The sequence below is a fragment of the Quercus robur genome, chromosome 6 (assembly GCF_932294415.1).
Source record: "Quercus robur chromosome 6, dhQueRobu3.1, whole genome shotgun sequence".
NCBI classification, from domain to species: Eukaryota; Viridiplantae; Streptophyta; class Magnoliopsida; order Fagales; family Fagaceae; genus Quercus; species Quercus robur.
Genome location: NC_065539.1, coordinates 42,947,758 through 42,972,111, shown reverse-complemented (window position 1 = coordinate 42,972,111; position 24,354 = coordinate 42,947,758). Strand labels below are relative to the sequence as shown.

The window sequence follows — 24,354 nt, the reverse complement described above, 5'->3', positions numbered from 1 at the left end:
TCTCTTCTTCAACACCGAGAACACTCCGCCCTCCGATCCTAACGTCCCTTTCCGCCACCGTCAAATCTCCACTGTCCAAACCACTGGTACAATTTCTCAGTTCTCATTTTCTTTTTATCACTAAAAATATCACATTCATTGATATATAATAATCACATTCATTTAGATTATCAGATCGGATGATCTGTGGGAAGTATCGACGCCTTTAGATCCACTGGTGAAGGTACATGATTTCTGAGCTTAGCCTTAAATTTTCTGAGTTAGGGTTTGTGTTTGCAAATAAATTTTCTAATTTTTTTTTAATTTATATTTATTTCGGTAGATCCCACCAAGCCCTAGAATCTCCCTCTTCTTCTTCTTCTTTTTCTTCTTCTTCTCGGTCCTCCAAGGTTCTCTCTTTGAATCACTTTCATTGATTTTTTTTTTGTTTCAATTTTTCTAAATCAGAAGTTAAATTTTTTTTACAGAGTTGTGGGAGCTTGTTTCGTACCCACGTTCCTTTGAATCACTTCTATTGCATATGGTCATTTTTCGCACTGAATGAATCCTTGATATAGGTGGTGGATGTACTTAGAGGAACAAAGCGAAAGAGACATCGTGATGGGTAAGCCTTCTGTATATTATGTATTTAATTAAATTTGTGAATTTCTTCGAATAGCCACATTAAAAATGTAATTTGAGCTTCAACCATTTATTGTAAAGCAAGTTGACTGCCTGTGCTTCCTTGTGTAAACAGGTTTTTTATTCATACCTCATATTGTTAGAATTGATTATGCTCATGGATTTTCACACCCAAATAAAATAGGTTTGATCATTATTGTCTAACCTGGTTGTGGGAAAGTTTTTTGCTTGAGATAAGTAATAAGAGTTTTTATTGAAAACGACGATGGCACGTATTTTTCGATGTTCATTAAGATTGATCATTCATGTACGGGCATTGTGGGTTAGTTAGTAGTGTGTGTTGGGGCCAAGTTGGGGAGGACCAATGTACACTTTTGGCAGGAGGATCAGATGGGGTTTTGCAGGTTTTTGTGGGCAAAAGGAAGTTGTTTTCATATTAGTAATTGCTTCTGATCCACTTTCCTACAATATTGTTTGGGAATTTTAATCATATAGAGAATTGTGCATGCAATTTTTTTTTTAGAATAAAGATAAAAGGAAAAAGAAAGATAGAGGCCATTTTGCTTAGCTTTTATCACTTCTGCTGGCAAATGTTTTAGGGATGCAACTACATTTATAGCTCTGTGTTGTGAATTGTCCTTCCTAAATCCTAATTGATACTCAGCTTGATTTTAGATTTTTCTTTTCATTGTAAACGTTATGGGTCTTGCCTATGACTATGAATTGGGTCATGCATCATGAGGTGTTTTATTCAGAGGCTGTCTTATTTGATTGCAATTCCACTTTGATAAGAATTGAATAATAAGAAAAATGCAGTGGTCCTTGTAAACTAGTTTATAGCTCTTGCATATAATTGAAACATGCCATTAGGTGGGTTTGGATTTTGGGTATAGCAACATTAATCTTGAGAGTTAGAGGGTAACATTTGTAATCTACATGGACAATTGATTTGTGGTAGGTTTTAGCCCAATCTCATCAAATTTAATGTGTTGTGTTTTTTTTTTTTTTTTTTTAAATAAATTTATTTTGCATGGTTTTCTTAACCTAGTTTGTTAAAGAGTCATGTGACTGTTTAAATTGTCAAATTTCACATTAAATAGTATTGACAAAAAGTTGATGGTTAATATAAAATTGTTAGACCAAAATCCACTATCAACCTTTTAGGTTAATGCAACATCCTAACCTGCTATATTAAGCATTGAAGCTTTTATGAGAATGGACATGGTGCTAACTCTCCAAATCTCACCCAATATACCAGTAGCATGAATGTTAGTGGTTCCCATAGGGCCACAGTTGAGTAGATAAGATTTTTTTTTTTAATTTTTTTTTTAATGGAAGAGTAGATAAGATATATATCTTATCTACTCTATATATATTAGTTGCATCTATGGTTGCTTAAAAATTTAGTGGTGGGAGTTAGTAGCTAAATGCAGTACTCCAATAGTGATGTATCAGAGACTTCATAATAAATCTTAATAACCATGTATCATGCCTATTAATAACATGTTTAGAAAAAAAGTATCCATTTTATTTCTTTTTTATTATTACATTAAACGGGGAGAGAGATTAGAACTTTGTGAGAGCCCGAAGCACTACTCTGAGAGTATGTAAGTATTGCCAGACTAACATAATTACATGTGAATGAAGAGATTTGTTTTTGTATTTGCGTGTGTATGATTGTTTAAGTAGCTTAAGTCCAATGTTAGATAATAGTTTTTTTTTTTTTTTTTTTTTTTTTTTTTTTTTTTTGTCTTTTTTTTAGGGAAGTTGTTAATGCAGCATTGTTAAGTCTACATCCACTTGTTTAAATTTTTAAATGAGTTTATTTTTTGTATTGAAATGATGTCCTAGGCTCTAGCTTGTCACATTAAGCCCTTCACAAAGAAACTCTTCAAGATGTTAATTCTCGATCTCTCACAAACCTAAGATCTTAAAAAATTAATTTTTTATTTTTACCTATTGTATATATGTTCTTTCAATGAAAAATGCTCATTACAAAAATGCTCATTACAAGTTAGACACCACCTGATGGGTTTTGGACCCACAACCTCACCCTCCATCTTATAGGAGAAGGAACTGCCATTTGAGTTAGAACTCATTTGTTCTAAAAACAATAGTGATATAAATGTTTATGTTATGGTTGTTGCTAATTAGGTCTGATACAGGTACGAATATGGAGAGACACTTATAAGGAAAGTGCCTTCGGCTGTTGATTTCATTTGGTTTGATTCTCCTCTTGAGATCCTTGGTTCAATTACTTCCATAACCTTTGATGATCCAGCTTGTTTGCCAATTAAGGACCACGCCCTAACAACGGAAGAGGTAAATTATTGTTTTTTTTTTTTTTTTTTTTTTTTTCATTCGATAGAAGTGTTATTGTCTTGGAATGCCATGAGAAGTTTCAACAACGATGTAGAACACTGTCAGCAGTTTCAGCTGTTTAAATGCTATTGTCTGGCAAGTTAAAAGTCTTTGTGATGATTTGCATGTTTTGGGAAAGCAAGACTTCAAGCATCTATTGAAGTAAGATTCTCCCTTATAAATTAACTCTTTGTGATTTTTTGCAATGCCAAACCTTGTCTCTAGCATTTATTGGAGTTTGAGACAAGACACTGTAGACACAGTTTCTTCCTGACACTTTAAAATTGTAGCATATGTAATGTGCTTTAAAATTGTTGATTCAAGTGGACCCTAAACTTTTTTATGTAGCATATGTATTGCTGCATCTTTTTTGTGTCAAATGGATCCTAAACTTTCCTCCATTTTGTTGTTGTATTGAACTGCATATTCCTTAAAGATTGATAATTTTCCTGTATTCCTTAAAGATTGATTGAAATTGTGACAGGTTTGAGAAAATTCCAGCTTGATATTCCTTTGAAATTCCGGCTTGTTATTTTGTAGCATGCAACAAGTCGAAATTTTGCAGGAATAACAAGCTGGAATTGTGTGTGTGATAGGTTTTTTATAGTAGCGTTTGTAAAACTTATAGCAACGTTTGTAAATGCATTCGCCATTTGGCCTAGAAAAAAAAAAAAAAAAAAAAAAACTATAGTCGCATTTTTAAAATGCGGCTATAGACAAATTCAAAAAAATATTCAAGGGGTTGTAGCCGCGTTTAAAACGCGACTAAAATATGTCTTCAAAGTTGTCAACAAGGGTCCTATGATTGCACTTTTTCAAACGCGGCCTAAGACCAGGACCTATGACCACGTTTAAAACGTTGCCTAAGGTGAAAGCTATAGCCATGTTTTAAACACGGCCATTGGTCCGATCCTATAGCCACGTTTTAAACGCGGCTATAGCTTTCACCTTAGGCCATGTTTTAAATGCGGCCATAGGTCTTGGTCTTAGGCCGCGTTTGAAAAAGTGTGGCCATAGACCCCTCAGGCCTATAGTCACGGGGTTTAGGCCACATTTGAAAACGCGGCCTAAAAAAACGCGGCTATAGACCAAATGGTCCTATAGCCACGTTTTTCTGACTTATAACCGTGTTTTAAAAACGTGGCTATAGAGCGCTTTTTTTTTTTTTTTTTTTTTTTTTTTTTTTTTTTTGTAGTGATTAAACCTCAGATCTCCTATTCAACCATCAGAGATTTTACCATGTGCTCGAGGTGGATCTAAAGGAGTCCACCAAAATCCTCCCTCTTCTCGCACGCATTCCAGAGATATATGCAACTGAGTATTTTTCCCTAGCAAGAACATTGCGTGTAGTTAATCCCTCAGCTCCCTCATCTTCGCGAATCACAAGGCCTTCATCTTTTACACTTGCATTTCCTTGCTTATTCCTGTGCTGTAACCTGTAAAAAGCGATTTGTAAACTCTGCTATAGTTTATCGATATGCATGGTTCAACCTTTGTATGTGCCTGCTCATATGCACGAATAGTAATTGCAACTTATTCCACACCCAAAAAGCTTGCAACAAGTTGAACATTCACATGCATTGTATGCACGCTATAATTTTGATATACAAACCCACTGAGTATAATATTTTTGTACACAGACTATAATTTTATCAATGTTACACAATTCTATAATTTTTTAATAGACGCATTTTTTTCAACAAACTCACTATTAGATTATATTATATCATTGTACACAACCCTACATGGTTGCAAAATATTAAGATTATTAGAGATTAATTGCTATCTCATTCATAAAATATTTAAAGTTAATTTTTTAAGAAAAAAGTATTTATAAACAAAATATATATGAGTTAATGGATTGTATATTAAATAACATTGTATTAGTATGAAATTTGGTGTGTGTGTTAAGAACAAAGTGAACATATAATGTAATTTCAAAAATAATCAAATAAAATGTTTTTTAAGTGGTATGATATTAACAAAGAGTTCTACCATGTGTAATTGATTCTAACCCACACAGGAGGCAACATATTATATTTCCACATCCTTTCCCTCCACCCTTACCAACCCAATTAATTTTTTCTTTAAAAATAAAAAATAAAAACCTTTATTGAGGATGATGAAGTCACAAAAATATCTTCTCCCCCAAAAAAAAGTCATCAATTATTGTATAAGAAAAAGAACACATGAGAGTAAGATTATATATGAATTACTTACTCTTTAGTGGCATTCACCGCATTATATTATTTCTAACACTGAATACACACACACATCTTTGTTCTTTATCTCTCAGTGCTCCTCCGTTTCTATATATCTCTTACAATAAGAATATAGGTACATATATATAGCTGAGATGAGGGAATTTGCAGGGGACAAGACATTAACTTGGGACACTAAGTGTGTGTTTGGATACCGTTTATTTTGTTGAAAACTGAAAACTGAAAACAATAAAAAATCATTTTCCAATTACTGTTCAGTTTTAAAATTAATGTTCACATGCCTATTTGCATTGTTCATCTGGTTTAAAAAAAAAAAAATGCCTGAAATGCGGACGCGCAAACCAAACAAACACTAAATTTCTACCTTAATAATTAGGGTGGATTGCTAACTAGCCTCTTATGTGGACAATGAACAAGGGCAAGAGATATTGCCTACTCTATAGAATTAGGGTACTCTATATATATCTCCCTCCTTTATTCATTTTAGTTTATCAGCAGCCTACCCTAATTCTATAGAGTAGGCAATATCTCTTGCCCATATATATATATATATATATATATATTTATATATATAAAACACCAACAAATAAAAGCCCAAGGCCTGTTTTTCAAATATCAACAGGGCCCAATCCGTTTTTAGCCCAACAGGGTTTAACGTTATAGAGTGACTTGGTTTGGCTCTCCAGTAACACAGTTGCAGCATCTATCCTTGAAATTCTTTCTCTTTGTAACAGTAATTAGAAGAACTCCTTCACTCTCTCATTTTGAAGTATTTACTAAAGCAATATTCTGGGAACCGTAAATGTCCACTAAGCGAGCTGCAATTCTCACGCCCTATCCAAGGTATGTTCTTCACTCAACTCCTCAAATTCAAGAAAAACCCTCACCTTCCTCAAAAATCTTAGCATTGCCGCTCAAAGATTAGATTTTGAAAACACCAATGGGTCTCAGTGCCAAGTAGATGATTCTTTAGAATATTAAAAAAAACATAGTGAGAGCCAAAACCCTGTAGATTTTCATCACAAATCAAACCCCAATGAGGGTTATAGAGAAAGCAATACAAACGATTTTGTAAGTTACCCAGTTGGGCAAAATGGGAGTTTTAGTGGGTTTAATGAGTAAATTGAGTTTTACCAGAATTCTAGTGGGGTTTATAGGGAGAGCTTTAGAAGTACATATTCGAACAAGCCAGCTGGGCAAAATGGAAATTTTAGAGGAAATTATGATCAAAATGTTGGGCAGGTGCAGCAGAACCTAACTGGGATTCATGCTAATAATTTAACAAGTTTGGAGCAGAATTCAAGTGGGTTTTATAGGGAAAGCACAAGAAATGGATTTCAGAATCACTCAGTTCGGCAAAATGGGAATTTTGGTGGGAATTATGGGTATAACAATGGAGAGTTCTTGCAGAAACATCATGTATATGGGGGAAATAGACATACAAAATTCATGTGGGTCGTCCCACAAGGGTGCTACTGAAGTGAGGCGGAACCCATATGGGTTTGATTCCCAAGGCCTTTCAGAATCTCAGGGAAGCCTAAATGGGAACTACAGGCAAAACTGTGGGCAAACTCAGCAAGCCCCAGGTGATCATAACTTGGGCAATGTTGGAATGTTTCAGCATAGCCGAAGCTCTGGACAGTATCAGCAGAACCAACATGTTGTTCAATATCCGCCAAACTTGAATACTTTTCAGAGTATGACAGAGGGTTCTCAATTATCAAATAATCCAAAACAAGAGGGGAAATTTTCAGAGACACCTGAAATTTTCATCCCATTACTGCTATATTATGGCATGGCCAAGCTTGACGTGGTCATTTTGCCAAAAATGTCACTGTGGGGCATGATTGCTTTTGAACACATGAAAAACTATAATAATGGTTGACAACCAACTTTTACCATAAAAATTGGGGATTGAACTTTTTTTTTTGGATAAGTGGGGATTTGAACTTGATGTTTTAACAATATATAGATGGCTACTGCTAGTTCACATAGACAGCATAAAATTTATCTGAGAGGACTTGAAAGAATAATGCTTCAGTGTGGCTGAGAGTGCACCACTTTCCAATTGTTTGCCTCATCATACCTTCATGGAGCCAAGAGACTGATAATAGTAAAAAATCATCCATCACAGGGGCAGTGATTAGTTGCTGACTTCCTGAGTTCTCTAGGCAAGTTGTGTTTGTTTTTCTTCACTAGTTTCCTGTGAGTAAGCACCATGGCTTTTCCTTGAAATCTCTACAGCAAGACCTGCATGACCTGACTCTAACATGAGAATATGAGATTGAGCTAATTCCATCTTACAAACCCAGCACCCCTCCCCCCTAAAATAATAATAATAATAATAATAATGAGAAGAAGAGGCCAATGATATATATATATATATATATATATATAACTAAAGGTGAAATCAAAATAAACGAAAAGAGAATAAAGAAAATGTCATACCAAATGCATAGGGCTTCTCGCTTCTACGAGGTCTAGGAGAAGTGGTTAGTAGGCAACTTTACCCTTAATTTTTGCAAAAGTTGATTCTCTGAAAATACAAAAAATAAATAATACATTATATTGATCAACAAAAATAATGAATCCGGTACACAAGAGGTATACTAGATGAATAACATTTAAGTTCTAAGATTACAATGATCCATAAATTTCAAAAAATTAGAGACAGGGTACGTCCCTGCAACTAGCATCCATTAAAACTGTGTTTTGAAAAATTGTATCTTCATATGAAAATAATAATAATAATAATAGTAATAATAAAATAAAATCAAACTAAAATTCTAATTCAAAAAAATAATTCTTTATTGGTAAGTTATTTGTGCATCCAATGGATTTCAAACCCACAATCTCATTGTCCATCTCATTTTTTGTTAATTCCCTAGACAACAAAAATAAACTAAAGATTTAAAAATAAAACTAAAATTCCAATTCTACAATAATTTTTTATCATAAGTCATACACGTCCAAATCCACAATCTCACTACCCATCTCATTATTATGGAAGGAGGAAGTGACATTTGAGCTAGACTCATTAGTGTTCCAATCCTACAAATATTGAGACGTTCACGGCCTCAATTGATTCTCATTCCAATCTAGGAAATAACATAACTCTAAAAACCCTCAATTAGAGTTCTTTTCTCACACATAGATTATTAAAGCCTTTAATTGGAGGCAATAAGTCATCAAAGAGCTATAAGGTCTACAATTCATGTTGCTCAAATGATCTAGTGGCTCGGCCTCTGACATATAAATCGAACTGCATTCAATGTTCAAAGATTCCTTTATCTTTGATACCCCAAAATGAGGGGAACTTGCAAGTCAAAAGATATTCCAACATTCAACGTATTGCTATCAGTTGTAGTCATTTATTCATTTTGAACATAAGTTTCAGCATTAGGTTCTTCTTGGCAACTTCTGTTCTTTTTTTCTTTTTCTTTTTTTATTTATTTTAATAATACTACTATTTGAACATTATTTGGGCTTGTTTTAGTTGATAAAATTATCAGCTGAAGAATGTGGATAAACAATGAATTGCAATATCTATAATGAAAATTATCTAAATAAATTTGTATGCAAGTAGTCTTTCATGTGTTCAAAAGCAATCATGCCCCACAGTGACATTTTTGGCAAAATGGCCACGTCAAGCTTGGCCATGCCATAATATAGCAGTAATGGGATGAAAAAGAAGGGGGGGGGGGGGGTGGGGGGTGGGGGGCATCTTGGTAATGAATACATTGAAAGTAACTTTAAAAAATTAATGTTTCAAATTTAATAGCAATTTTTAAATCATCATTTTTAATTCATTTTCAATCCCATGCCTTGCATGGATAAGGAGCTAGTGAAAATTATATCAATCCGAGTCCTAGTTAAGTCTAATAACAGATGCAGCATGGTGCCTATACTTATTTGACCACAGCATAAATGATAAATATGAGATTCTTCACAAGTGTAGAATGCAGTTAGGGCAAGTTGGATAATCAAATGAATACGTGTTACAACCAACCCATGCATGTCAATTATCCAAATTAACAGTCTTGAAACTACCCTCCAATGTTACCTGTAAAATATGTCACATTCAATTTAAATTTCCAAATATGTAAAAGCTTGCTGCAAAATTATAGCACTTTTATTGGCATTAGACATGCATAACACGTGCACCTCAAACCTCACCACTAACAGCAAACACTGAAAGATTATGATTCACATAGGCATGGGCTATATACCTTCAACACTTTAATATATCCTCTACTCAGATTTGTCTATTTGATGATATAACATAAATCATATAGAGACTGTAAAAAACTAGAGCTGAAGATGTAAATATCCAACTAGATTATTGTTTACCAATCATCCCATCTCAACAGGAAATAGAAAGCAAAAATAGAATTCAGATAACTTCACATCATAAGAGTCAACATTGCTAACATGCTTAACAAGAATATACCATATTCAAACATAAAATCCACAAACAATAGAGACTCAAAAATAGATATTTTTCAAACTTATTATTATTAATTTTTAATGTAAAATAGAATAGTACCTCAAGTTTCTTTTTTCACCAATAATCCCGGCAAGAGCACAACCCATCTTTGAAATGGTGGAACCTCTTAGCATCTCGTATAATCAATTCTCTGCCAACGATCTTTGAGATGACCTTTAGTGCAGTATGGCAATCACCACAAACGCGAAGATTCTTGATTATCCTAATTGGTGAACGAACTGGACTATTAAGGAGACCATCAGCAATAGCAAGTCTCTCACTATGAGCAAGAAGAGCTTCCTCCTTGGATTCATGGTCTATGTCATGCAACACAAATCTAGTCTCTGGTATGTAACCAGCCTCTTTCATTTGTTCCCTTAAATGCCTAAGTTCCGCATAGAGCTTATCAGTGTTAGGATGAGATCTATCTCCCGCTCGATATTCATGGACCCGGCTCCTAACTTCTAAAAGACTTTGACTTGCTAGTTTCTTCTTCTCTTTCTGTTTTGCAAGGTCTGAAGGTTTTACAGGTAGAAGGCCAGCCTTCGATTGCTCATTCATGCGTGAGGGGTCCAGCTGCTCAACAAGCTCAGCACAGCGATCACCAAGCTCCATGTGCCCATGAACTCTGCAGAGATCCATCAAGGTTTCCCATATATTAACACTTGGCTCCAATGGCATCTTTTCTATGAACTCAAAAGCTTCATCCAGATATCCTGTACTTCCTAGCATGTCTATTACCTTCACATAATGATCCATGGATGGGACTATGCCATAATCCTTGATCATTGATTCAAAGTGCAACATTCCCTCATCAATGTCTCCCAAAACACTACAAGCAGATAAAACACCATTAAACATTCGACCATCAGGTTTCATTCCTGTTTTCTTGAACTGAGTGAACAAATCAATGGCATCCTCCCCAAGACCATTCTTAGCAAGCCATGTCATCATAGTAACCCATGATGTCAAATTGCAGGTTGGCATTGCATTAAACACCATGAATGCATCATCCATAGAACCACATTTCCCATACATCTCCATGATTCTGTTATAGGTACTCACTTCTAGTGGTGACAGTGATCTTATGATGTGTTCATGAACAGATTTTGCTTCCTGCAGAGATTGAGCCTCACCACACTCCCACATTAACTGCAAATATCGGGGTAAATCCACAGGATGACATTGCTTAACTAACAACCCTAAAACTTCCACGGCTTCCTTCACTTTCCTCTCATTGCAAAAACCATCTAGCTCCTCTAGAGTACCAAGATATTGGTGACTCTCAGGTGTCTCTGAAAATTTCCCCTCTCGTTTTGGATTATTTGATAATTGAGAACCCTCTGTCATACTCTGAAAAGTATTCAAGTTTGGAGGATATTGTACAACATGTTGGTTCTGCTGATACTGTCCAGAGCTTCGGCTATGCTGAAACATTCCAACATTGCCCAAGTTATGATCACCTGGGGCTTGCTGAGTTTGCCCACAGTTTTGCCTGTAGTTCCCATTTAGGCTTCCCTGAGATTCTGAAAGGCCTTGGGAATCAAACCCATATGGGTTCTGCCTCACTTCACTAGCACCCTTGTGGGACGACCCACATGAATTTTGTATATGTCCATTTCCCCCATATACATGATGGTTCTGCAAGAAGTCTCCATTGTTACACCCATAATTCCCACCAAAATTCCCATTTTGCTGAATTGAGTGATTCTGAAATCCATTTCTTGTGCTTTCCCTATAAAACCCACTTGAATTCTGCTCCAAACTTGTTAAATTATTAGCATGAATCCCAGTTAGGTTCTGCTGCACCTGCCCAACATTTTGATCATAATTTCCTCTAAAATTTCCATTTTGCCCAGCTGGCTTGTTCAGATATGTACTTCTAAAGCTCTCCCTATAAACCCCACTAGAATTCTGGTAAAACTCATTTTGCTCATTAAACCCACTAAAACTCCCATTTTGCCCAACTGGGTAACTTACAAAATCGTTTGTATTGCTTTCTCTATAACCCTCATTGGGGTTTGATTTGTGATGAAAATCTGCAGGGTTTTGGCTCTCACTATGTTTTTTTTGATATTCAAAAGAATCATCTACTTGGCACTGAGACCCATTGGTGTTTTCAAAATCTAATCTTTGAGCGGCAGTGCTAAGATTTTTGAGGAAGGTGAGGGTTTTTCTTGAATTTGAGGAGTTGAGTGAAGAAAATACCTTGGATAGGGCTGTGTTTGTGAGAATTGCAGCTCGCTTAGTGGACATCTACGGTTCCCAGACTATTGCTTTAGTAAATACTTCAAAATGAGAGAGTGAGGGAGTTCTTCTAATTACTGTTACAAAGAGAGAATTTCAGGGATAGATGCTGGTGTTGAACTGTGTTACTGGAGAGCCAAACCAAGTCACTCTATAACGTTAAACCCTGTTGGGCTAAAAACGGATTGGGCCCTCTGTTGATATTTGAAAAACATGCATTGGGCTTTTATTTGTGGTGTTATATATATATATATATATATATATATCCCTCCTTTATTCATTTTAGTTTGTCAGCCTACCCTAATTCTATAGAGTAGGCAATATCTCTTGCCTTTGTTCATTGTCCACATAAGAGGCTAGTTAGCAATCCACCCTAATTATTAAGGGTAGAAATTTAGTGTTTTGGTTTGCTGTTGCTTGGAGACTATTTGGGGCTTTGGTCGAGGTTTAAGAGAGCATTGCTTTAGCATCCGGGTATATTTTATATGTCCACTAAGATTGGAACCTACATTGTGGTTTTGAAGGAGGGTTACAAGAGGGATTTGCTAGTTGAGGATCATCCATGGATGCAAATCAGGAATTGGTATATTCACCTCATGAACATGGTGAAGGAAGATGGTAAACCGGCGATTAGTGTGCCGAGTGGAAGTAATGAAAAGAAAAAGCAGACAGTTATTGATGAAAAGGAGAGAGGAGAGGAAGATGAAAGTGGGGAAGAATATGAAGGGGCATTGTCTGATTCATCAGATGCTAAGGTCGAGGATGCTAGTGACGATGAGTATGATGATGATGAAGATGAAAACAAGAGTCGGAGAGGTGTTCGAAAAAATGTTGCAGATAATAGAGGAAGAAAAGCTAGGCAAATGAATTTGGATGTAAGAGATGCTTAAAGTGTAATTTTCCTTATTTCTATCGTATTGGAACCACCTTCGCTACATTTATAAGTTGTGGTTCACATTAAATGAGAGTGAGGCCACTTTTTAAAAGCTTGAAATGCACCCAGAGGGAGAATTAGAATAGAATGGCTTTGATAGTTAATACTAATAGTTTAAGTTTCCTCAACCCAAAAAAAAAAAAAAAAAAAAAAATTCAAGGGTAAACTCTTGTGAAAAATTCTAATTAGCTTAACGAGTAAAATTTTTAAGATCAAATAAGAACCTTGGGACCACATGTTGTCTAAAACTTATTGGTGTCTAAGTATGATGTTAAAAAATTATTATTATAAAACTAACGTTATAGATTCAAATTCTCTCATATCTATAAATAAATAAAAATAGATATGTTGCACAAAGTCGCTCCAATAATATTGAATAGCCAAGTTGACTTAGCAGAACACCATAGCATTGTCAAATCTCAAATTGCACTAAGAGATTCTAGAATTTTCTTCTTTTCAAAAGACATCTTACGTAATTAAAAAAAAAAAAAAAATGTTGTAAGTGTGATCCAGCCTACAGAGCAGCTTTCATACAAAATTTCCTACACATCAGATTGTCTGCTACAGTCAACCTCCCCAACACATTCCCCCCCCTTGGCCCCTTGCAATCATACAAGTATTAAAAAGGAGAAGGGATAGGGAAGATAGACTGAAGTAAATCACATAATCTTTTAGAAGTGGATACAAAATTATTAAAGCTATTTCCAAACTCCCGGGGTTTGCAGATACATCACAGCAAGCAGCAGCAGCAACATCACGGCTTTGCTTCCGTTCAAGATTAGCAATGAATCCATCAGAATATGTGAACCATGTCATAAGCAAATCTTCAGATGTCAAGGAAAGTAGTAAGAAATATATATGTATATATATAAACCAACCAAAAAAATGATTCAGCAACAAGACTAAATGACTTGAACTAATAATTTTGGATCTTCAGGAAATTTCTGTGGGATTGTTTTAGTAGATACCAGCACTCTAGCACTATATCCTGCCATCATGATTGACATGTGGCTGGGGTAAAAAAGCTTCAGAATAATTATGCCAAACGTTAAGCAGCATGAGTTGGGAGCTCCCTAAGGTATCTGATTTTCATCCCTTTTAAAATTGGAATAGCTAGAGAAATTTTACTCAAAGCCCTTTGGCACCACCCTTATGAGCCCAACATTGTTAATTGGTTGTTAATTCTAGCAACACTAGAAAGCACAAGAAAAATTTTCACATAGAGAAGATTAGCTAGTCCATGATCTGATTTATAATCTCAACACTAACACCATGTTATTACTTGTAATGGTCTCAGTGTATTAGAAAGGATACGTCCAGAAAAGCACGAACGACTGCAAAAGAAAAAAAGAATATGTTAAGAAGACAACAAAAATTTGGAATTACACAGTAATGTTGATATGTTATACACGAATAAGTCCCAAGTAACATAAATCAACATCTAAATGGCCATTGTGTAATCTTTCATTTTATTCCCTCCTTGGGCCATATCCCAAGGAAGCCATTCTCTTAATCTCTTCAATTTAGCATTTATTAAATAATCTTTTTCAGTAATCAAAATTTCTGAGCTCCATGCACAAATAAGACAAGCATTTATTATCTCAGTAAGATAATAAGCATTTTTTCATCAATTCTCAGCCAAAAAGGAAAAATCTTCAGTCAGAAATAAAATTCTCTATAAATCATTGGAAGAGAATGTATTGGGCAACTACCAACGAGGCAAGCCATGGAAAACAGAAAAGCTCTTTTTAATGAACTTATATCAAAGAATAATTGAAGGCAGATATTTTACACGATTAAACTATAACCAAACTTAAGTAGCTTCCTTGGCCTAACATCATTCACATGAATTTGCAAAAAGAGAAAAAAACAACAGAGCACTCAATCAAATAGAAGAAATCCTACAAGATTAATTGCTTAGAGGGGGCTAGAAGGAATTATGCTCACATTTCAAATAATTTCAGAAAATTTCTAATTAACTGTGTTTGGATCACTTTAAAAATCAGAAACATGTAGAAAATCGCACACTATCATTTAGAAAAGTAAGATTCATGCCTGTTGACTGTTGAGCCCCCCCTACCACTTTTCTAAACCCCTTAACTGATGGAATATGTCAAAATAAGAGTGAATCAATGCAAAGTACAAAATACGACTTTTTAAAATAAAATAACAAAAACTAGAGAGAAAAGAGCTAAGCCCTATGGTAACACATCAGGAAGTTTATACCAAAAATAGAAGAAAAAAAATATTAACAAGCACTATTAGATAAAGAGCCATACCATGAGCCCACTCAACAAGCCATCAAATATAACCCGGTTCCAGCTATCAAAGTATGAATGGATTGAAAACCCTGACTTTGCTATTAGCCCAACTGAAGTGATTGCCATGACAAGGAAATAGAAGATAAACCCAGTCAAGCTTGTGAATCCTAATATTCCAGCAACAACCCCACTAATGATTGACAGAAAAGTCCGGCTGCACAAAAAGTTAAATGCTCAGATTCTACCTACAAGCACAACACTTGCAAATGATTTTTTATTTTTATTTTTAAGTCACATTTTGTTGCATTGATAGTGCTCTGAGGCAACAAATCCTAAATAGAATTTCGATTGTGCTATATGTAATATGCTACACCAATAATCTTTCATTAAACTCATTGCATAGGGCAAAAAAATCATCCCCTCAAGCATTATTAAGACAATTCTTAACATAATTTACGTGTTAAGTTTTTTTTTTTTTTGGTTTTTTTGGCTAAAATAAAATTTACACTCTCTAGATTTGAGGTTGCTTCTAAATTGGTTCCTTAACTATGAAAACTTGTAATTTACACTCTTGAATATTACAACAATATCAATGTGCACATTTTGTCAACACCAGTTAGAATCTTGTAGTTAATCTAAAGAAATGATGTAGTTTTGGACAGAAAACTACTTAAATAGAAAACGTCATTTTTAGGCATAGGTGGGTTAATGGCAAAAATATGACTGGCCATAATGGAGCACGTTAACATTGTTGTAATGGTGGAGCATCTAAATTGTTGGGTCTGAAAGTTGAGGGACACCCAAACTTAAACTTAGGATCTAATATGTATTTTTTTCGTCATTCTATTCTATGCAAAGTCATAGACAGTGTGAAGCGCACTCTAGCAAAAAAAAAAAAAAAAAATTTATAAGGCACTTCATACACCAAATAATGCCTTGCCTTAGTTCTCCTCCCTCTCTCTCTCACACACACACACACACACCCCCTGCCCACTAATCACCTCTCATAGATTCCGCAAAAATAATAACTTTGTGAATTGGTTACGAATTATTTATTTTATAAAGCGTAAGTGAATTAGACTAGTACTAGTAGTTATATTTTCATAAGAGGGGTTGTGAAAACAAACCTGTAATAGATAGCTTTCATATTAGTCTGCAAATTCTCAGCATTGAAGGTTGGTATTTCATTGGCGGCCTCGCTTGATTTCTTCTCTGCTCCACTTGATTCACTATGTCCTGCCATACCTTCCTACACACACACACACACACACACACAGATATAAAGCGAGGAAACACTACTAATCAATCAGACAGATCTGTGAGTATAAGGAAGAATTCCTTAAAAAACAAAGGGTATAACATAGATTACAAAAATAGAAGACCAAACAATTAGATCAAAGACTGATAACCAACTAAATTAAACACACACACACACACACACACACACACACACACAAAATAAATACCTCCACGGTTATTAGAGATCGGAGAGAGAAGTATCAAAAAACTCACTACCCTTTTTCAACTAGGACTTGCCGTCAAGACTCAGGACCCGAATATTATATATACGCTAAATATTCGGGTCGGGTCCAATTGCAAAAATACCCGAATTAAACCGACCCGAAAACCACGCGGTCAACTACTTAACGGCGTTGTCTTTTGTTTGTGTTTTGTGTTTGTGTATTTTTCCTGTGTCAGTCAGCATTTTTCACACTCTCAGATTCTCTTCGCTTTCCTTAAACCCTGTCTGGGAACCTTAGAATTTGATCTACAGAGAACTCTGAGGTACGTTTTCCGTACAAAAAGATTGTATCTTTCAAAGGTTTTTCTGTTACATAAGTCGATTTTTTGGGTTTTCATTTCTTGAATTGAAGAACTTGCTTGAGCTACGGTTTTGTACAAAAAGAAGAAAGAGATTGTATCTATTGGGTTTCTGTTGCATAAATCAATTTATTTATTTATTTTTGGGTTTTGGATTTTCATTATTTGAATAAATGTATTTGAAAGAAGGGTGTTCCTTATTGTTGAAAGTCCACAAACCTTCAATCCCATTTGTGCTAAACACAAACCCAATTCTCAATCCCACCAAACCCCAAGTTGAGCAAAGCCAATCTCTCGTCAGAGAAAACGACGTTGTAAACAGGCTGAGACGCGAGCGTGACATAGTTATGGCCTTGGAGTATTTCAAGTCCATAGCCAATTCAGGAACTTTCAAACACACCCCATTAACGTACCGGACTATGATTGAAAAACTCAGTTGGGAAAACGATCAAACAGATGGTGTGCAATACCTGTTGCACCAAATGAAGTTGGAGGGAATTCAATGCTCCGAGGACTTGTTTGTCGGTGTGATAAAATGTTTTTGCCGAGCTGGGTTGGCCGAGCAAGCATTGAAGACTTTTTATAGGATTAGGGAATTTGGGTGCAAGCCGACAGTGAAGATATACAATCATGTTTTGGATGCATTGCTTAGTGAAGATAGGTTTCAGATGGTTAATCCGATATATGGTAATATGAAGAGAGATGGGATGGAGCCAAATGTGTTTACATATAACATTCTTTTGAAGGCATTGTGTAAGAAGGATAAGGTTGATAGTGCTTGCAAGTTGCTTGTGGAAATGTCGAATAAAGGGTGCTCTCCTGATGTTGTGAGCTATACGACTGTAGTGTCTGCGTTGTGCAAACATGGTAAGGTGGAGAAAGCAAGGGATCTTGTTATGAGGTTTGAACCCAACACTGCAGTTTATAATGCATTGATAAATGGGGTTTGCAAGGAATACAAGTTTGAGGAGGCATTTGGGTTGTTATCTGAGATGGTGGATAAGGGAGTTGATGCTAATGTCATCACATACTCAACAGTTATTAGTTCTCTTTGTGATGTGGGGAATGTTGGGTTGTGTCTTGCAGTTTTGGCCCAAATGTTTAGGAGAGGATGTAGTCCCAATGTTTACACATTTAGTTCCTTAATAAAGGGACATTTCTTAGGAGGGAGGCAGTATGAAGCTCTTGAATTGTGGAATCGAATGATTCAGGAGGGATCTGTGCCCAATGTTGTTGCATACAATATTTTAATACATGGTCTCTGCTCCAATGGGAATATGGGTAAAGCTGTATCTGTTTGCAATGAAATGGAGAGAAATGGCTATCCTCCCAATGTGACTACATATAGCAGTCTTATTGATGGCTTTGCAAAATCTGGAAACTTGGTTGGTGCATCTGAGACATGGAACAAGATGATAGCCCATGGTTGTCAACCAAATGTTGTGGCGTATACCTGCATGGTAGATGTCCTCTCAAGGAATTCTATGTTCAACCAAGCTCATTTTCTTATAGAGAATATGAATACTGAAGCTTGTCTGCCAAATACAGTTACATTCAATGCTTTTATCAAAGGGTTATGTGACAGTGGAAGAATAGACTGGGCTCTTAAAGTGCTTGGTCAGATGGAGAGATGTGGGTGTTTTCCGAACATCACAACATATAATGAGCTCTTGGATGGTCTCTTTAAAGTAAACAGATTCAGAGAAGCTTTTGCGCTTGCTAGGGAGATAGAAGAAAGTGGGATTGGGCAGAATTTGGTGACTTATAATACCATTTTGTATGGATTTTGTCTTGCTGGTATGCCTCATGAGACTTTGCAGCTTCTTGGGAAAATGCTTCTAGGGGGGATAAAGCCTGATGCCATTACATATAACATAATAATTTATGCCTACTGTAAGCAGGGAAAGGTTAAGTCTGCCATCAAAGTTTTGAACCGAAATAGTTCAGCAGAAGAATGGCATCCAGACATAATAACGTACTCTACGCTTATATGGGGGATCTCTAATTGGTTAGGCATTGAAGAAGCCGTTGTTTTTCTTCACAAAATGTTAAATGAAGGAATCTACCCCAACCTTACCACCTGGAATGTGTTAGTCCACTGTTTCTTTAGCAACTTAGGTCATATGGGGCCAATTCACATTCTGGATGATATCTTGGGTAATGGATTAGATACATGAGTTTGAATGTTTTTTCAGGAAGTGAATAGAAAAAAAAAAAAAAAAATTGTTGGCCAAAACATCAGTCAAATGCAACAGACACTAAATTGACTGAATATTTGAACTACTGCTGATCTTCTTGCTTGACATATGTTTGATATTTACATCCTATCTCCTTGCTTCAAACTACAAGTGGTCAACCAAGATTAGTAGAAGGGATCCACAAAGCTGACCTGAATGTCTGTTCTATAAGATATTTGCAGGAGTATTTTTTGTATTGCATAAAATCCCTCAGATGTTGGATTAAAATTATTTGAATGGATAGAATAAGCGGAAGCCAACTTGGCATGGTGTTCACAGAGGATTCTCTCATTTTCTTGGACCACAGGTATAGATTATGTATTCTTTTTGCATAAAGGTTCATATTTTAAAGTGGTATGTAATTGTCATTGTTTAAATACCTTGTAGTATGTTTCGTTGGTTATGACTTGTACATATACCACTACAATGACATTTTTTGTTGGATAGGTAATACAATGACATACTAAATTTTAATCGTACTTTCTATATCCTTTGTTCCTGGAGCTCTTGCTTTCCATATTTCATTTTAATTTTTTATTTGAGTGATAATATATCATTAAAATGCAGTTTTGACATTACTTTGTGGCAAAGTTGAAGGTTAGCCTGTAATCTAGGAGAAGTATCTTGTGCATAATTCCTCTTACAATATGTGGTTTCCATATAATTTTTGGTAAACTAGCCACTGGCTCTTGCTTAGAAGAAATTGCTTAAGGTGATCATTTGAATTAGGAGTATAAGCTTTTTAACACATTGATTACACATAACACACTATTCCCCTTATCACATTATTAAAGTGAAAACTTCATTTTCATGTAGGACCACAGGGTAATTGAAACTTATTGTGAATTCAGTAACACCTAGCTAAAATAGTATTCTAGTAAACTTTAGACAAATGAACTCCCTTTGAATAGAAACCCTCGGGTCTGCTCTCATCGCCACTCCCATATACAATTCTCAATATCTCCTCGGGAGTTCTGTCACATGCAGCTGAGTATTTGTCCACAGCAAGCAGATTGCCTGTAGTTAATCCCTTAGCGCCCTCATCCTCACGAACCACAAGGCCTTCATCTTTTACACCTACATTTCCTAGCTTATTCCTGAGCTTTGAAAAGTGACTTGTAAAATCTGCAACAGTTTTCCCGTATGACTCAACCTTGGTATTTGCTTGCTCATATAGCCATAGACAAATAACTGTATCTTTGCTAAGTTGCATGGACATGGATACGGGGATACGGCAATTTTTGAAAAATAAGGATACGACACAGCAATTAAATAATTAATTAAATTTTATATTTAGGCATATTTTTAAATATTTTTAGACATAAAATACGTTTATGTCTAGAATTTAAATTATGTAAGAACTACAAATAAGTAAACTAACACTCAAAGTAGTTCAATAATACACATAAAATGTTTAGAGTACAAGCCAAAAGTTTAAATAGGCTAGATTTAACATCAAACTAAAAACATAAAAGGAAAACAAAATTTAAACTTTTGGGATTAAAAATATATATATATATATATATATATCAATATATGTAGTGAGAGTGGGATTAAAAAAAAAAAAGCGTTATAACTTAAGTAACACTAACAGTACAGAGTACATAGCATATTTGAAAGAAAGAAAGAAAGAAAGAAAGAAAAAAGAAAAAAAAAACAGAGAGAGAAGAGAAGAGGTCGGACTCGGACTTGTTCACGCCGAGAGAGAGAGAGAGAGAGAGAGATCGGAAGGGACAGAGGGCACTGCGTCGATGGTGACTGTCTATGGAGCTCACCGACTCGCTGATCGACCCGATCTTGCACCGACGATTTTCTATGGGTTTCAACTTTCACGGTATCAGACTCTAAACGACAGTAACAGGCTGAGCATTCACATGCATGCACAAGCAGCCAATACAAAAAAGTCATTCTCATAATATTATTAGTCAATAACCCTATGAGTGACATGCACGAAAAAGTTCAACAAATATGATATTCTTTTTTTATTTTTATTTCCAAAATATGGAATGATAGTTTAATAGGCTATATTATTAATTATGATTGTATTTGTATATGAAAAATTGTTTGTTCTCTTATTTAAAGAAAGGGTTATGATGTGACAATATTCTAACGGATGACATAAGTATAGGAGGTTTTATATAGAATTCTTATTTAATTTAATTTAAATTAAAATATATATTATAGAGTAATGACCTAGAAAAATATGGGCTTTGAAAAGCTTAGGTGGTAAAATGATAAGAAGTCAATAAAAAGTCAAAAGGCTTTCATTTATATTATAAATATCTTCTCCGTGTGCAAAACTAACTCAATCTCAGACTTCTTCTCTCCCCATCTTCTTTTTCCTCAGATACACACAAACACACTCACACAGACAAATCAACACAAAGATACACAAAAACACCCACATGAACAAACCAACAGTTAGAGAGAGATCGGTGTTGGTGTTGGCCATTTGTGGATTGGTGGATTGGTGCTGGTGGTGGAGATCAGAGTTTGTGGGTTGATGGAAATGGGTTTGAATGCTTGTGGATCGGTGCTGGCAGTGGAGATCGGTGCTTGTGGGTCAACAGAAATGGGTTTTGATGCTTGTGGATTGGTGCTAGCAGCGGAGATCGGTGCTTGTGGGTTTTGATTCTTGTGGTGCTTGTGGTGGAGAGCTGATTTGACTGTGAGAGAAAGAAGAAGAAGAAGAAGAAGAAGAAGAAGAAGAAGAAGATGCTTGTGAAGGGGAGGTGATTTGACACGTGAAAGAAGAAGAGGAGGGACAAAAGATTGCTTTGAGTGAGATAAGGACAAAGATAAAGATAAAGAGATAGGAACAAAAGAATAATAATAACAAATTATTATTTAAATAGAATAGATTGTAAAATAGATGGACTGATGTGGATGTTTTGGAAAAGTGGTAGTGTAAAATAAAAAAAAGTAGGTTCTTAGTGTAAAATAGATGAAAAAATTTGGCTGGACTAATGCAATTGCTCCAAGCTACTACCAAGCTTACTACAAAAAGTTTACAAACTAACACAACAGTGAATATGATTGGTGCTTTCACAATACAATAAAAAAAATATTTAAATTACTTTTTTGTTATTATTAACATGTCAATTTATAAATTTTACATGGTGAAATTTCCAGTATCTTAAACATCTCTTGTTTATAACTTTCACTTGTATAAGAATAGACTTGATTGTCAAATTTGAGGCTTACCCTATTTGACTTAGAGTCTTGGAGTTTGACACTTGCTCCAACATAAGTAGTGAGCCCAACATAGGGGATAAGATTGGAGTTTGGCACTTGCCCTAACATACCCAGCGAGCCCAACATAGGGGATAAGCTAAGATTGCAAGCATAAAGTTAAGTCCATTACTATAAGGGGCAAAGAGGGACAAATTGTGTTTCAAATGCCCTATCCATCACCTTAGCAAATGATTTAGCACTCAAATTCAACAAGGGCCTTGGGAATCCTTAATTGTACTTTGAATCGCCATGCATCAAGAACTTATTTAGCACCATTAGCACTTTGGTTGTGATACACTAATTGCTACTAAACCTATCTAACATAAAGGAAAATGATGAAGTACTACTTATTTTACTATAACAAGTTTACAAACTTGTTGGGTTATAGATTGACCACAGTTAATTAATCCAATTACCCAATTTGATTAATTAGTCAAATTACATACAAATCAGATTAAGGCACAATCAAATCACCAAACTAAATTAAGTACAGCAGAAAATAAGTTTGACACAACAATTTGATCATGATGGGGGAAAACCCTTGTTGGCAAAACCCCACTAGGTGAATTTAGGTCACCACTTTCAAAAAATCCAATAACAAGAAAAAACGGTTACATGCACAATGAATTTTACCCGGTTTATCCTGAAGTACATACTAACAGTAGAACTTACTGAGCTTTGCCAGTCTTATTTCCAATCCCCAATTGGACTTGATATTGTAGAAGAGTTTTCCTTTGCACGAATCTTCCTATTCATTATTAACTCCATAGCAACATTTTTTATTGTTGTAGCTTTGCAAAGTTGTTCAATCCACTCTTGGATGAATAGGAAGTAGCTTTGCAACAAACCCTAGATGCACAAACGTTGTAGCAACTCCTATTATGCGTGTTTCTCTATGTTTGTGATGATGGTTGTAAAATATGTCTTTTATATACTTTAGAACCCCTAGTGCATGAATTCCTAGAAAGCCAAGTCATCATGGACTGAAAGTAGAACTTTAACCTTTAGTTTTCCCGAAACTCAATAAATCGAGAGGTGTCGAGCATAGTATCGAGATTCATTAATTTTTGTTAGATCGACAAGTATCAAGCTAGGTATCGAGACCTGAGGTTCAGCTTTTCTTGAGTAGTCTTGTGTCTTCAATCATAGCACTTGTTAACCACTTGTTTAACTCCAAGATCTTCTTGAACACACTAGAAACTTAAGACTCAAATACATGATCTCGGATATGCCAATACATAAAAATATGACCTTTACAAAATTAATACCCATATATATATATATATATATATATAAAGTTTACAAATTAACATGACAATATCAACAAATGTGATATCTTTAACATTAGTATGAAAGAAAATAAATATTAGACATCAAACCTTAGGTGTCCAACTTCATGGAGGGCAAATTGCTTAATGACATCCCTAGTAAAGTTGTCCATCTTTCCATGCTTACCACCAATGGGTGTTGGACCTCCCAAGGTTAAATTTGGTGCAATTTTATCCAGGCCATATCCTAAAGCTCCATATAAGAAAAATTTAGCTTCAAGGTACTCTAAATTTAGCGTAAATTACAAAAGATCAAAATCAACCTTTGGGATTGAGGAATCAGATTTTGTGATTTTAGAAGAATAAGATTTTGGAAGGAGGAGGATAAGTAATGTAGTTGTGGTGATAGTGGAAGTAGATAGAGACATTATGTCTTGGCTTTTTTCGATGCAACTGATGTGAGTTTGATTGACACTATAATCACTGTCTTATTTATAAAGTTTCTGGTTGGTATAAGAGAGTATGGTTTCTGATGATGCCAAAAATCGTCAGTGAGCTGCATAGTCCTCATGTGCTCTAGATAGAACCTGCGAAACAGAAACAAAGGAGACCTTGCAGAGAGTACTGGTGTGGTACTGGCCAAATACCCTCTGAAGGTTAAG

General features: G+C 35.3%; 3 protein-coding genes and 1 pseudogene across 6 annotated transcripts; 1 reads left to right on the top strand and 3 right to left on the bottom strand.

Moving 5' to 3' along the window:
• Window positions 1-6,959: 6,959 nt before the first annotated feature.
• Window positions 6,960-12,090, bottom strand: LOC126688871 (pentatricopeptide repeat-containing protein At4g32450, mitochondrial-like). 4 transcript variants are annotated; one of them, XM_050383761.1, is made up of 3 exons: window positions 9,751-12,090; window positions 7,653-7,740; window positions 6,960-7,528 (listed from the first exon to the last, which is right to left on the bottom strand). In XM_050383761.1, the coding sequence occupies exon 1, from the start codon at window positions 11,944-11,946 to the stop codon at window positions 9,766-9,768; it is 2,181 nt and encodes a 726-aa protein (XP_050239718.1). In that variant the 5' UTR covers window positions 11,947-12,090; the 3' UTR covers window positions 6,960-7,528; window positions 7,653-7,740; window positions 9,751-9,765. The 4 variants fall into 4 exon arrangements, with proteins under 4 accessions (XP_050239718.1, XP_050239715.1, XP_050239716.1 ...); XM_050383758.1 differs by having other exon boundaries at window positions 6,960-7,469; XM_050383759.1 differs by having other exon boundaries at window positions 6,960-7,463.
• A 1,127-nt stretch (window positions 12,091-13,217) lies between these two features.
• On the bottom strand, window positions 13,218-16,731 carry LOC126688870 (uncharacterized). The gene is made up of 5 exons (XM_050383757.1): window positions 16,599-16,731; window positions 16,260-16,381; window positions 15,151-15,346; window positions 14,186-14,205; window positions 13,218-13,695 (listed from the first exon to the last, which is right to left on the bottom strand). Exons 2-5 carry the CDS (start codon window positions 16,373-16,375, stop codon window positions 13,665-13,667), a joined length of 363 nt encoding a protein of 120 aa, XP_050239714.1. The 5' UTR covers window positions 16,376-16,381; window positions 16,599-16,731; the 3' UTR covers window positions 13,218-13,664.
• A 63-nt stretch (window positions 16,732-16,794) lies between these two features.
• Window positions 16,795-19,669, top strand: LOC126688869 (pentatricopeptide repeat-containing protein At3g48810). The gene has a single exon (XM_050383756.1). It carries the CDS (start codon window positions 17,127-17,129, stop codon window positions 19,128-19,130), a length of 2,004 nt encoding a protein of 667 aa, XP_050239713.1. The 5' UTR covers window positions 16,795-17,126; the 3' UTR covers window positions 19,131-19,669.
• A 395-nt stretch (window positions 19,670-20,064) lies between these two features.
• Window positions 20,065-24,120, bottom strand: LOC126690224 (desiccation-related protein PCC13-62-like; annotated as a pseudogene).
• Between the last annotated feature and the right edge of the window lie 234 nt (window positions 24,121-24,354).